Genomic DNA, 15,874 nt, shown 5'->3' on the forward strand with positions numbered 1-15,874 from the left:
GTATTAGGTAATCTGGTCACAGCACTTGCTGTCCACAAGAACAAGCATCTCTTTCCTTTTCAGGCCCTTGTGTCATCCTGAAGTTTCGTCTCCTGCTGAGCTCCTTAAGATGCAAATGGCTCCTTTAATGGCACTGCCTACTGTCAGCCAGCTTGCAGGAAGGCTGCCTTCCCCTTCTGCTGCTGGCTGATGAGAACCTCGACAAAGCAGATCTCAGTGCTGAGAACAGAGAAAGGAAATCTCTGTGGTCCAGATTCTAAATGCTGGGTCATGCTACCATGGGCTTATGGTTCAGCTCTCTCATTCATAAACCTGCTCCTAGGGGATGTGTGCATGCATGTTACAAAGGCATTCTGTAATGGGAAAGAGAATTAGCTTTCTCCCTCCCCTTTCTTCAAATGCGCTGTGCCTTTAAGAGATTCAGTTAGGGCTCACATTAAGAAGAACAAATGGCTTGATCTTGACTCATGCAGGGTGAGTAATACTGCAATAAAAGCCTGTTGGACACTCCTGGTTCTTATCTCTGTGTTAGCTGCTTCTATGTCCAATACCAAATTACAGATAAGGCTCTGCAGAGCTCCACCCTGCTTGTGCTATACAGCAATATTCAGTTCTGTTTTGTAGTCCTTTCCATGCAAGAGGTGGCTGCGTGTCAGCGGTAGGTGAAGTTACCCTTATGTGTCATTTATAAAGTGGGTTGGGATCCTTTGGCATAACTCCCCAGAAAGGTGAGCTCTAATCAGTGACATGGTAAGAAACTAAGACCCCTTTCATCCCCTGGTTATCCTGGGAGTGACTGCCACAATCTCCAAGGTGACATGAAAATCACATTGATAGTTGTGAGTGTAAATAAGCATTAGTCAGGAAGTGGAAGAAGTTAAGGTGTTTTTCACAGCCTGATGAGGGGTGACCATGGGAGTGAAAAGATCTGCAGATGACATTGCATTCTGAGGTTAGCTTGGACTGACATAAAGCACGTAATAACATTAGATAACCGGGCAACACAATAGCAGGTAAAACTCATTGTGGAACAGTGTGAAGTGAAGCACACTGGAAGGAACACTCTGAATAGCTAACATACTTTGATGGATTCTAAATTAACAGCAACTACAGGGGGAAAAAAGACCTAAGCATCGTTGTGAGCTGTTCAATGGAAACTGCTGTTCAGTATGCAATGGCGGTTAAAAAAAGGAAACAAGCTGTGAGGTCATGTTAAGAAAAGTATCGAGAACAGCTTTAAAATTATTCTAATGTCATTATGCAATGACCTCACCTTGAATACACTCTGCAGTCCTGAGCATCCCCCTCACAGAAAGGAGACAGCAGAAAAAAATAGTTGAAAAGGTTCAAAGAAGGGTAACGGAATGATCAGCACGAGAGAAAAGCCGCTGGAAAGGACAGATTGAAAAGATTAGGGCTTTTTACGTGTAGAGAGGAGATGCACGAGACAGGACATGTCAGAGGTATACAAAATAATGAAAGAGCTGGAGAAGATAAGTCAGCTGCTCCTATTAGTATTTACCCTTCTTCATAATAAAAGAACAGGGGACATAAATTTAAGTTGAACAGCTGTACCTTAAGACTGAGAAAGAGTCCCATTTGGATGCAGCAGATCATTAAGTTGGGGAACTCACTACCATAAGATTGAGAGTAGAAATGTGGCAGGGTTCAAAAAGGGACTGGATTTTATATGAGATAGAAGGGGCTCCAAACAGGTATCTATAATTTATACCACTGGCCAGCTGGGTTGCTTTGAACAAGTCACTTCACCTCTCTCTGCCTCAACTTCCGCATTTGTAAAATGGGGATAATCTGTTCCTGTCTAGTAAAGAGCATCGACATGCAAGAACATAAAAGTGACTTGGTTATATTGTCATACAGATCACAAGGACATCCACTATTGGAAATAGATTAAAAACCTGCCAGGGATATGAGGCCTCATGCTTCTGAGCATTCACCATCCAGCAGCTAATAGAAGTTAGGAAGAAACTCTTTTTGAGAGCATATTATTCCACTAGTGTCAAATGTCTGCTACAGCTTTAGGTCCTCAGTCCCTTTCTGCGTGCAGTCCCCCTGGAGTCAACAAGTTAAATTGGGTAAAGACAAACACAAGAAAAAATCAGGCCCAGTGTTCCCTGAACTGCCAACTAAATGCAGACATGGACCAGGAATATCAGAAGTGAGTCCTGCTGCTGCCCTTTCTCAAGACCTACCCCTGTAATGTTCTGTTTCAGTTGAAGCAGCATCTGACTATCATGTGTCTCTAACAGACGGCCCCGGTGCAGTAACCTGAGCCTTATTCATGCAGCCCACATGAAAATGGCCTTTTCCAGCAGGCTCAGAGTCTGACACTGCAACAACAGAGACTCCGTCAGCCAGCACAGCTTCTCCTCGGGTACAGGGAACTCCCCCTCCTGAGTACAACTTGCTCGTTGCACTGCAGAGCAGCTTTCTTTCACAGCGCTCAAAGAGGTTACCAAGATGTGCTGTTATTCTCCTTCTCCCTCATCGTACAGATGAGAAAACCAAGGTTCATAGGGAATTCCCTACTGTTGCTCTCACAGTTGCACGTGGACTGGTGGTCGAAACACTGGGAGCAACTGATGCTTTACAAGTACTGGATTGCTATCACTTGAGGAGCTGAACAGAGGAAGCTGTTAGGAAAAAAAATGCCAGGATGCCTAAGGAAGGGGAATGCAAGGTCACACAGCTACTCAGGACAGAACCAGTGTCCCCATGCCCTGCCTGCTGCCCCATTTGCCACTAGGCTGAGTACCACTGAGGCACCAGACGCTACAGTACAAGAGGAAGAAGGAACAAATGCACACAAATAAAACAGCCTCTGAAAGGCACCAGTGCACAAATGGACCTGGGAATGAGTAGCTGGATTGAATGCTGGTTTACTCAGCCTTGATGGATTCTAGCTGCCCAGCCTGGTAAAGGGCTTGGAGCAGCAGACTCAGAGTAGTATATTGCTCTGCTTTTGCTTGCTTGCTTTTAGCCCTTACCTTGGAGGCAAGTGCTTCAGGATCAGACCCCCAAGATACGGCACTGGCTGTAGAAGCAGACAAGGGAGACAGCTGGCTATATCCAGAATCCAGCAAATGGAAGGGAAGGCGGCAGAGGAACTCTGACATAGGAGAGCAAATTTGGCAGTTCATTTGAACTGACAAATTCTGATGCTGCCAGAGAGCAGAGCCTACAAATTGCCCCATATTCCCTTTGCACTCCATCGACATTAAACCAACACTCAAGAAATTACCAACAAGGAGGGGAAATTACACAAGAGCTGAACAAGCCAGGCGGAATGTGCGGCAGGGTGAAGAAGCCCTGAATGAACTGGGTAATGAGCATCAGCTCCTAGGTCTCTTCAGTGCACTGAGCAAGCCGCACTGGAATGGGTTTCTGCTGCTAACATAAGGAGGGGCTGGCTCACTGCAGCACTAAAATGATCAAAATTCAAATTCTATCACAGTTTTATTGCAATTATGAATCTTTAATAGTTTTCCATTGCGCATATTAAATTTTCATGGTTTTTTTGTACAAGACAGCCATGCAGTTTTAATGAGGCATCTTTTAATTTTTGCCATGGTGGCCCAAAAAAACCCAGCAAGCCATCTTATAATAAGTTGCCCAGGGAGAGAAGGAAAATGGAGGTGTCAGAGACCTGAGCTTATGATTAGACCCAGCACCTCAGGTGCTGGGGCAGCACAGGACAGATTGCAGCACAAGGTCTCAGGGTAAGACTAGTACAGTCTTAGCCAGACCATACTAGGTGGTCTAGCAGCAAGGATCCTGGCTTGGGACTAGGCTCTAAACCTGACTGCTACTGACCTGGTGCACGACCTCAGGCAAGTCACTTCATGCTTTCCTGGCACCTCCTGCCCTTGTTGTATTTAGAGAAGTCACTTCATGCTTTCCTGGCACCTCCTGCCCTTGTTGTATTTAGAGGTTAAGATCTGTGTTGCAAGGATGGTCTCTAATGATCTGTTTGTACAATACCTAGCACATTAAGACTCCAAGTTATATCAGGACCTTTCAGTGCTCCTGGAATATTAATATGTACAAAGGAACTGCACACAAAATACATGAATGTGTTGGAACATTTAATAAAGAAGAATAATCCTGTGAAAATAGGTATGGCTGAAAAGCAAGAGAAAGAAGATTTGGAAATGTTCTCAACATGCACAAATCAGTCTGACCAGATGATGTACCTTTGGCAAGTGTAGCAAGTGATTCTGCTGATTAACACAGATAATCATTGTTCAAAAGTCAAGGGCAACTGGGAAGGTAAAAAAGAATGGGAAAAGGCAAATGTTTTACCTTAAAAAACACAAACCTGCTGCATGATGGGTCTTGCACCTAACCTCAGTACAGCATGGGTGGGGACAGTGAGATGAAAAAAAAGTCACTATATTGGATATTTAGACCCAGATTTTTAGAAAAGGTCCCATTTAGAACTTAGGTAAGTAGCCAGATTATCAGAGACATACAGCAAATCGAGTGACACCACGGGAACTACGACTTCCTGCACTCTTTTAGAAATTTAGCTCCTTATTTCAAGGTCTAGGTGAGAAATGAGCTATTTTGAAAACCTGATCTGAAATGTGGGTGCTGAGTAAGTATGTCTCACAGAGGACAATGGAGCCATTACAGGAGGCAGGAGGAGTATATTAAGAACAAAATCTGATAGACCAGCCCGGCTGTTTCTTTGCGGAGAACTGTAAAATGACTGGATACAGGAATACGCAGTGGATAAAAATTATCAGGATTTCAGGAAAGAAATTGATAATACATCTCACAAAATCTTGAAAAAAAATCAATTCAAACTGGCTTGGAGGAAAGCAGGCATGTGGATTGAAAACTAGCTAATAGATTTTAAACAAAAGATAATGCTAAATAGCATTGAATTGAGCTGGAAGCAATGTGACTAATGGGATACTGCAGGGTTCAGTATTAGCACTAGCCTTATTTAACATCATTAACGTATGAGAAGTGGGAGGTTAAATGAAATTTGCAGATAATACCTTATTCGAAGGAATCAGGAAGAACATTTGGGAAAGAGTAATAACAAAGAGACCTGGAGAGTGTAGAAACATGGGCAGGAGAAAAAGAATTGACTTAGAAAAAGGGAGTTAATGCAGAGAGCATAATAATTGGGAAGCTCAGATTCAACAGGAGGGAAGTAGTGATGCTGACTAGACCTTGGCTGATGATGGATATCAAAGGAGGCCAATGCATATTACTAGAAAGATTAGCAGGAGTTCAGAGAGCAAGAGAAGTGATGAGAGGTTTGAAGGGATTGATTTATGAAGAAAGATTAAAGAGGTGTAATTTGGCTAGGTGGTAAGCTAAGCACAGGCAATCTATAATATATCAGTGGGATGTAAACTTCAAGGATTGGGAGGATTTCTCTGTTGTGCATCTTGGGGATATAACTTGTCTTAATGAATGGAAATTAAAAACCTAATTCAACACCCACCAAAGTCAATGGCAAAACTGTTACTAATTTTACTGGGCTTTGGATCAGGCCTCACATCAATACATTTTAGGCTGAGTGTTGAGAAAAAAAATCTTTCTGACCATGGGATATGTTAGACTGTGGCAGAGTCTTGTGAGGAAAGATGGGGAAGACCTGGGACATCTGGTCACCAGGGTGATTTCAGAAGATGGACATTTCTGCAAAGTCTTGGAAGTGCAATGGTTGACTGTCTTTTCCATATGTTGCTCATACAAACCAAAATCCAAAGCTGTTCCTCTAAACACAAAAAGGGCACAGCCTAGACTTCATTGATATGGTAGGGATCTTTTCATTGACTTTAACAGGTTTTTGAATTGGCCCTTAACTAAGGGATTTAGTGTATCAGCACTAAATACAGAGGGACATCTCCTGAGGATGCCTGGATTGTAGCAGGATCTACGAGCTGAGACAGGTACCTTGCCTGGATGAATAATTTTGTATAGTGCCTGATAGAGATGGACATGTAAGAGGTCAACATCCAAGTGTTCTTTAATATGCCTAGGTCTCTCTTTGGCTTTGGTTATATATATTTTTCTTTTAAAAATACTTCAGAAGCAAATACGGCACTGATCAAAGCTGCAAGATGGATGTGACTTCGCTTATTCATTAGTTATGCTATGGTATCACCTAGGAGCACAAGTCACAGCCTAGAAGTCTCTCTGTATTAGGTGCTAAGCACACATGGGAGAAAAAGACCGCTTTTGCCCTCAAGATATTATAATTTAAGACAAGAGACACCTTGTTGACACACAATGGGAGCCCCAGGGAACAATATGATAGTACTGGTTAACAAGATGGACAATGATTTCAGCGCACGTGCTGCCTAACCATTGTGAGGTTTTTTTGTAGGCATCATGGTAAAGGAGAGTTTTACTCATCTAGCCAAAGTAGTAGCTCATAATTGGTACCATTTCACATTGCCTCCTATCAGTATGTCTCGACACTGATTTATAAGGACCATGGCTACCAGCAACATGATAGTTCATCCTCCAGAGTCTGGCTAACTTCAAAGCCTACCTGCTGAGAGAGCTAGTAAAGATGTTGATTAAGCTGTTCTGCAGTTGAAGCTAGTTTGGGGAATCATGCTGTAAAGAGCTGAGAATCCCCTGGAGCTGCTGAGCATCCTCACTGCCTATTCATTTCAGTGGGAACTGTGAGCATTCAATACCTCAGGGAGTTGCTCAGGAAGGAGCCGACAGTGATGCGGATGAGACTTCTGCACGCATTTGGTTGTTTGCAGGATGGTGGGCTTATCTTATTTCAGGAGAGGTATGATGTTTTCCCTCAGAAATGTGGTGCACCTTAAAAATGATTTGTTGAACTGTTCTACAGAAAACTGAGTTTTCAGTAAAAAAACCCAAACCCATGAAAATAAGTATTTCATCTGGAAAACAAAATCATTCATTTTTGAAGTGCTGCTGCACTGTGTTGTTATAGTTGTAGGCCAAATACTTCATGTTGTCTTTCTCTACATGCCAGGCATTGTGGTAAGACTGCATCATGCTACCTCAGTTTTCTCCTGATGTACTGTCATGGCAGTGATGTAGCCATGGTGGGGTTTGGGGGGTTTTTTTGGTTTGTTAACCTTTAGCTTTTTCAATAATGCTATCCACATTTTCTGTGAAAAGCAGACATTTTTGTGAAATGTGTTCAATCAAAAATCCAGTATTCCAGCTGAAAATTTTCCATTCATACAGCTTTCCACCCGCCTTGCTTGTTTTGCAGAGGTAAAAAAAAACAGTTATCAGTCGATACCAGATTTCCATCATTATTCATTCCCAACCCAGGATAATGGCCTCTCAGCAAAAGATCCAACATCCCCTTACCACTTCCATACATAGCCTCATTTTCCTTGCAACATTTCCCATTCCTCCACCAAATAAAGTTCAGATTGAAAGGGCAGATTTTTAAATGAGTTTCACATTCTGTCCCATATAGGATAATACAGAGGTACCAGCTCTAAACACCTGGTTTCTTTCTATCCTTTAATGTACCTGTCTATATGTGTTCCCAACATTTGTTTTGTATTTCCTCTTGCAGTTGTTAGTATTGCTAATATCCTAACAGGGAGTAATTACAACCCAATGGCATGTCTGTGAAGGAAGGAGATGGATGGAATTCTTTTTTTCTGGTAAAGTACATAGATTGGTTTATGTGCTTTCTTGCTATTATGTAGGACTAAGTCAAACATTTCCTGTCAAAACTGTTTTGATGGAAAATGGGGTTTTGTAATGAGATTTTACAGACCATTTTGATATGTAATAAAAAGCCAAAATATTTATACTCATCATACACCCCATGGTGCTTTGGGAGAGTTATAGTTCTGGTGCCTTATGTTCCTTTTTACTTCTTTGGATGAGATTGCTGGCCAGACTACATCTTCCTTGATGCACTAAAGAAACAATTGCATGATGACATTCTCTTCTCTCTCCAAGAGGGAAGAAGTCAATGCTTCATGACAGAGAGTCCGGCCTGAGAACCCAGTTCATAAAGGAGAAAGGAGGTGTAAGTCACCTGGACTATTACTACCAGGAGGCAGTAGTTTGACTGGAAAAATACTGGATTTTGCCCCAAATTCTTATTTTCAGATCAGCTCTATTCCTGTGTCATGTGAAAAGATATTTCCTGCTTTCTGTTCACACATTATAAAGCTCAGATCCTCACTTCCCTTTTTTTTCCCCCTGGAGGACTTCAGCAACTTTTCTATTTTTCTCTTTCTAAAGGTATTTTTAAACCATGATCAAGACAACCAAACAGACGGAGATCCTTTAGTTTTTTTGCCATAAGGACTTTATGCCAGCCCTTTAAATCACTGATGTCTGTCTTCTCCTCATATTCCATTTTAGTATTTTTTTTTCAGTGTGTACACCAATATTTAAAAAAATGGTCCAGAATTAGCTTTGCAAATGCCATGTACAAGAGACTTCTACAACCTGTAGAGACTTCTACAACTTATTCTATATATACAAGGATTGCATTAGCTTTTTTTGTCTTCACACCCCCCCCACCCCCCAACCCTGCTCAAAACAGCAGTGTGTTGTTCGTTGCTTTTAATAGGAAGAGTTTCAGGACCTTTGTGGATTCATTTCAGACAACAGAAGAGAATTATAAAAAGCACAAACCAAAATCTTCTATGCATGGGTGACCTTGGAATTTTTTTTTAACTTGGCAGCTTTCCATTAATAGTTATTTTTCATTAAGGAAATTTATTCAGAGAGTTTCATGAAAGTCAGAAGTTTTGTAGAAAAATAAATATCAAATATGGCCAAGGCCCTGGGCATAACTATTTAAATATTAATCATTTATATTGATCAAGACTGTTTTCTTCTGACACCTGAAGAGTACCCTGCTCTTGGCTGTAATGTTCTAGCTGTGAAACCTGGAAATAGTGAGATTTTAACTAGCTGGCAAGCAGCTGGATCTCTGAAGTATCAACTAATGCTTTGCACTTCTATAGCACTTTTCATATAAGGATCAAAAAGTCCTCAACAACCACTGTGCCCCACGGAGCAATATTATTTATTCTCATTTTGCATCTGGGAGACCTGAGACACAGAGGCATTAGGGAGTTAGCTTTCAAAACGGAGAACGTCAACTTTGCCTGGCTTTCTTGGGAGCTCAAAGGGTGAGCTGTGCCTTCGGAAATCAAGCCAGGGTGCTGGAATTCCAAAGCACATTTGCTGTCCTCCCCACTCCTCCTGCAAGTCTGTTTGTTGTATCCACCTGTTGTCTCTCATCCAATATATGGACTGCAATCTGTTTGGCACCGGGACCATGTTATTGTTAGATATAGCACCCAGCACAACATACCTGGACCTCTAAGGTGCACTTGCAATGCAAATAATTAATGAATGGTATGCTGAGACTTCTAAAATATTTGTGTATCTAAATATGATTGTAGATGTCTAACTTTGTAGCAGAAAGCCCCCTTTTCCTCTTGCCTGCATTTGCTCTCCCCTCTTTGGATATGTTTCTCTTTTTCTACCTTTTCTTCCTTCCTCTCCCTTTCACTTTAAGATAAGGAATTGTGTTTTAAAATTTGTGTGTGCATTTTCTATCTCCCCTTGTATTTTGGTATTTTGATCTATTTGTGTGCCATGGCATTTATAGCTTATATTTTATACTCCTCACCTTTCAACTAAATGTGTTTTAGTTTTATAAGTAAGTTATACATTGTAACAATGCTAACAAGGGCAGGAATCAAACTGCCCTTCCCTGTATCAGGCTGGCCCCTGAAAGAGAGAGTGAATCAGTGATTGAATGTGTAACACTGTAGCAGCAGACAGCAATTAACACCTGGGAAGCTGCAGATCAACCAAGGGAAGAACTCAATAGAAGACAATGTAACAACCGGGAAATCACTGATCAAGGGCTAGAAGCCTTGGCCTGAGTTAATCAACGCCGGGGACCAACTTTTGGGCTGAATATCTCCAGATCGACCACTCCCAGAACCCTATTCAAAATTCATCAACGGACTTCCAAACCTGCACATACATGCGGACGACCCCTAGGGCTGATAGATGCCATCCAGTAGCCACTGAGGAGGGGGGAAGTCCCATGAGGGTCAACGACCCCTGGATTGGGCAAACCTGAAAACTGGGGAGTCACCAAAGTCTGTCAAGGACAGATAAAAGGCAGTGAAAAGTGACCCTCAGTGGTGCCCTCTTGATCCCCAACTTGACCAGACCTGTCCAGCCAGAAGGACCAGCCGGCGACCCCCTTCTGGAGGATAACACTACGCTGAAAGAAGCCTTGACTGGCCATCGACGGCAGACTCCAGCGCTTGTAGGATAGGTATACCTGACTCTGTAGCTTGCTACTGTGTGTGTGTGTATGTGTGTGCATGTGTGTGTGTGGGGACCAGCCCCAAGGTTTATGATTTAACTCATTACAGTGTTTCAATCACCTAATAAACCAGAATTTTAAGGATCCCGAGTTGGACATTTGTAGCCAACAACTTCATACACTAAGTTTGAAAATTTTGCACAGGAAGCCAGTAGAAAAGCCAGGCATAAGCACCAGGAACCTTGATTTACAAATCCCATAAACTAGCTAGCATACCACACTATATGATACTTGACCCTTTCACAGTAACATGTCTGAGCCTTAGTTCAGCAACTCTACTATTGCAACTCTGCTATTCTTCGGTGGTATTTATATTGGAGCAGTGGCTGGAGACTCTAATCAAGACCAGAGCTCCCCTGTGCTGGAGATACTGGAACACACCACACTGATGCTGAAAAGCTCACAGTCCAGACAGTCAAAAACTCTGAAGAGAGTGGTATCATGACCATGTTCTAGATGGGAATTGAGGCACAAAAATACATTTAGGGAGAGACATTTACAACTGGGCAACTCTAGAAAATAATGTTCAGTTTTCACAAGTTGGGTGCTGAACTTTTTAAATGTCTTGCCCAAAGAATTGTTGAATGCTGGGCAATTTGGGAAGTCTGACCCCAATTATGCACTTGACTATCTGTCCTGAAGCAATTTTAAGGTCTGCTTTTATGTTACTTACACAGGATAACATGAAGCCTGTGGCACAGCAGGGAATTAAATCCTTAGCTACTGAGATCCTATCCAGTCTCGTAACCATAAGAGCATTCTTTCAAAGCCTGATATTTGTTGGCCCCCTGGGGGAATACTTGAACTGGAGTTATGTTATCTACTTGTGAAATCATCATTCAACATATGGAATAGAACTGAGAGCAGATAGAAGCATCCTGCCCTGAAGAAAACAGCTTAGCCTTCTCAAGCGATATCCATTGCCCATTAAAGTAAATGAAGTCAGTAGTCATTGGAGCAAGCCCCTGTTAAACAGATACAGAATCTTTCCCTTTACATGGTGCAACAAGCTACTTGGAAGCCTCCTTAGCTTCAGTTTCTTTCACATCTTAGGATCTTGTCTCTCTGTCATTGCTAACATCAGCTCAAGGAGTGTGTGAATACAGAACATTATCCTAATATTTAGCAAAAAGAATGAAAGGACATTTTTCCCCATCCACCAAGTATTTCTAAATTTATGGCCTGCAGTGCACACAAATCAGGGAGGGAAATATATGTATTTATATAAAAACACACACACACAGCCTGGTATTTAGAAATACTTCAGCCTGCTGACACACACAAATCAGTTACTGGAAAACAGCAAAGCAAGGAGGGAGGCGTAAAGAATCAATAAGCAGAGGATCCAATGTGAAAACAATGCTTACTGCGTGACGCCCTGCATAGAAAACAACACCACCCATTAAATCCTGGCTTGCCAGAGGTGGAAGAAAATATTGCAGGATTAGCGGGTGCAGTTTTACAGATGCTTCTGTGATTGTTTCTCTCCCTTTTTTTGCCACGGAGATGAGATAATCAGTGCAGAGATGATGCTATATATTATAAATGGTAATAGGAAGGAGAGAGGCCAATAACAGAAGGTTGTATTCTTGATGTGCTTGCTATTACTTTTCCCCATATGTCTTTCTCTTGTCCTCAGCATCCCATCAGCGGTGCTGGGCTCATCAGCATGTCTGGCTGGACTGAGAAAAGCAGCAATTTTCTCTAGTCAGTGGAAGAGGCACCAGGGTGACAAGGGGGCTTGGAGCAACATGGAGATGTTGATCACAAAATAATCTTAGGAAAATACTGTAAGTTTGCTTCCTTCTCCTACCTCTAATCTTTCAGGGTTTTGGTATTTCTGTGGGCAGGGCAGGGGACAGAACACCCAGTCCTGGGATAGCAGACACCAGGAATAAATAGGTTAGCTTTCAGTAGACTAACCATCCAAATCAAAAAGTGACTTGCTTTACAGCTGAAGGCAACCATACCTAGCGCCTCTGTTTTCTGCTTCTCTTAGGAAAAAGCAGCTCTGTGCTATGGCTAATACCAACAGGATAACATTCCCCCTCTTAACAGTCCAGCAGCCCAATTTCTGCAGCCCACTGCTATGACTTTGTGTAAACGTCTGCTGGGGACATCTTTAATTCATTAATTGTCTGTTTTACAAAGATCGGGCACATGGGGAATGTAGTTTCAAGGTGAGAAGCCCAAAATCCCAGAGGCCAAGAATAAGAAGCTGAGCAGAATGAAAAGAGTTTAGCTCTGGGACAAAGGGTTTATAGGACTGGCTGCAAGTAGAAAAGCTGGGGGAAGATTAGCTCTCCTTCCCTCTGGAGTACTAATACAGCTCATATTAGCATAATATCCAAGTGTATCACCATCTCTCATGCATGTATCCCCATAAAGCCTTGGTGAGGCATGGATCTGAAGCAAAATGTCTTGCTCTAGTGCTCTAACTGTTGGTCCATCCTTTCTCTACAGCACGGTGGTTTCAGAGGGCCAAGGGAGCGCGGTTGTGGGATTAGCCTTTGGCCTTAGAGCACAGTTGTGGGAGTTGTGCATCAGCCCATCCCAGGGGCAGTAGGATCAGGCTGTACTGTCCCTCGAGGCCCAGTAGTCCAGTACTGTCTGGCTGGAGGGAACAACATCAGCTCCTTGGCATTCACCCTTCCATCATCCCTATGCTTTAACCACAGGCTGAGAGACTTAACTCCCAAAAAACCTGACTCCCTGTTCAGCAAAAACACTGAAATAACAGCAAAGAGCTCAGAGGTGTGATTCTGGGTAGAGGAGCTGTTTAGAGAAAGGCCAATGCACCTTGGTTATTTTGAACAACAGAGTAAAAAATTACACTGTGTAAAACCTGCCTCTTAAACATGTTCCTAGCCACACTCGGAGGAGGCATGCCCCAGGGTCCAGTGTTTCCCTTTATAACTCCTTTGCAATTGCACTGTCTGAGACTGAGACAGGCTTTTATCACATCTGCCCCAAGTGCCTGTCTTCCAGATGCAGCAAAGCTCCTGCAGCTTCCCTACCAAACCTTCCTTAGGACAGAGTACAAGATGGGAGGGGCTCTTAGATGGAAGAAGGAAGGGTTGCCTGATACTTTCTCAACAGCAACCATGCACCCAGCTTGGGGCAGCAGGGAGACTCAGCTAGGCAGGAAACAACCCTGGAGAAAGATTTGTTACTGCACCAAACATAAGACATTACAGCTCAAGCAGAAGTTGATCCTCAGGGTAAGAGAACCTGCCTGATAGGAGGAGACAGGGAAGGGCCCAGGAGTAGCTCTAAGTCGCATCAAGTTAGGGAAGGGCGCAGGAGTAGCTGTAAGTCCCATCAAGTTAGGCTTCCTGGAGAAACAATCAGTCTGCCTTGAATTTAACCCCTGTGGTTCCAATCACTACTGGAGTTGACTTGCTAATGTAATTGCAGCCGAGGGAAACTAATGCAGATGGAGTGGTGGGCCTGCTGTCACTGGTGCCTCCTGGCATGGCTGTGACTAATGTAGATTCCTTGAGCGAGCACTTTGGGTAAGTAGTTCAAAGCTCCAGCTCCAAATGACTAGTGAGAACTGGTTTCTCATCAGTTATAACATGAAAGATGCATGGGTGGAGGGTGGGGGGCACCAGGCTCAGTTGCTTTAATGGAAAACTTGCTGTGCTGACAGCACAGGAGGTGGGAGACTGGTTAAACACTTACTTTTCCCTCTGGACACCTGTCTTTGATTGCAGCCTCTGATGTGTAGGCTGAGAGCAACTCCAGCCTCTTTCCTGGCAGAGAGACTTCCATCACCGCTGAAAACAAGGTTACGCTGATGACATGCTGCCATGTGCAGGGCACTGCTGCCCATGGACAGACCCAGACTGCTCCAGAGGGGGTGAGCACACTTCAGTGCGCACTGCACTCCTTCCCCATGTGGCAGCACTGTCAAAGTGTTTTAAGGACCCACCCATGAGAATTGGCCTCTACGTACAATGCATATCCTTCACTAAGAGTATGGCATAGCCCAAGGGGCATTTCTGCAGCTAACTGGCCAGAGACCCTGTGCACCAGCCTTGTGACTGTGGCCACATGACTTAGGAATGGGAACTCATGCTGCAGGTCAATGCACGACCAAATCCTTGGGGGTCCCTAGCATCATCTGTATTCCCAGCATCATTCTTACCTTCAAGCCAGTGCTTTCTGCTTCGGAGCCTTTATCCACGCCAGTGATGTAAATGCCCAGAGAATATTCTGCTCCCCCTCGGATCATGAGACCCAGGGATTTCCCTTCATTCAGCACCAGGTTCACCTGCAGGGAGGGAGAGCTGCCATTTAGATGGACATATACAGTGTTTACAGGTGTGAGAGAGGTGCTGTCCCTGTTCCAAATCTCCGAAGCCAGTGATGGCCAACCTGTGGCCATGAGGATATTAAATTGTGGCTCTTGCAGAACAGCTAGAAGACAGCCTGTATTTGCCTGTGAACAGACAATGCAAACCTTGTGATTTTTAAAGCTGAAGTGTCTGATTTGGCCTCATTGCGGCAGGCAAGAGACACGTGGAGCCACTGCTCAGTTACCTCCAGCTCTAGTGTGAACCAGGGGTGCTGCTCGCCTTTCCCTGGGGCAGCTGCTCTGCACCTCCCTGGCTGGTTGTCTGCTGCAAGGCAAAGGAGGGAAGAGGAGTCCTAGATGCTCCTATTGCTAGCTTTCCAGGCAGGCTGTGGGAGCCCCATAGGATGTGCAGGATGGAGGAGTGGATCTGAGTCCTTTACCCTAGTGAAACAGAGCATTAGTTGTGGCTCTCCCCCACTTTTGGAATAAGTGGCCCTCAGGTACAGCATCATTACCTTATGATCTACACCAGGTAAGGACACAATACAAGTGGCCACACTTTAAAGTGAGTGAGGGGCCGGACTGAAAAAAGGGCAGAGTTAAGGGGATGATGTAGCCAAGGAACACATTTTCCTGCAAACAGCAAAGGGTACATTTGTTCAATTGATACAATGTTTTAAAGATATACAAGGAGTCCCTAGCAGAGCCCATCATCTTGTGTTAAGGAAGAACACTTTTCTAAGGGTAGACCACAGGGGTGTGGGCACACAATGCAGGAGTAATCCAGCTTTCCACTTGTGCAACTACCGAGTAAACACATGATGTATGGCTCTACACTTGTGCAAGTCTGGGGGCAAAGTTATCCCTTGGAAAGTAGGAGCACCTACATTGGTTTAAATTACATTTGTGTTTTGGTGGTGCTGGTTGTAGCTGTGTTGGTATAAGGATATAGGCAGACAAGGTTCCTTGGGTAAATGTGAATTCTTTGAATAGACCAACTAAATAGTTGGAAAAATTGTTCTTTGCAAGCTTTTTGGCAAAGGGAGAGAAAAATTGTTTTTTGCAATGCTTTCAGGCAAAAGGAAGGGTGCTTGCGCCCGAAAATTTGCAAAGAACATTTTTTTCCAACCATTTAGTTGCTTTAAAAAAGATATCATATTTACCCAAAGAACCTTGTCTACTTGTGTACTGGTGATGTCTCTGCAGCT

The 15,874-nt window shown here is 43.5% G+C and overlaps 1 protein-coding gene across 2 annotated transcripts in view; it reads right to left on the bottom strand.

Annotated features, from left to right (window-relative positions):
* Window positions 1–15,874, bottom strand: part of WHRN (whirlin) — a 104,435-nt gene that overhangs the window by 43,264 nt on the left and 45,297 nt on the right. For both annotated transcript variants that reach the window (XM_059715556.1, XM_059715557.1), the window contains exon 3: window positions 14,517–14,642. In XM_059715556.1, the coding sequence (XP_059571539.1) occupies window positions 14,517–14,642 (126 nt within the window). The remainder of the gene's footprint in view (window positions 1–14,516; window positions 14,643–15,874) is intronic.

This window comes from Alligator mississippiensis, chromosome 12, assembly GCF_030867095.1.
Source record: "Alligator mississippiensis isolate rAllMis1 chromosome 12, rAllMis1, whole genome shotgun sequence".
Classification (NCBI taxonomy): Eukaryota; Metazoa; Chordata; order Crocodylia; family Alligatoridae; genus Alligator; species Alligator mississippiensis.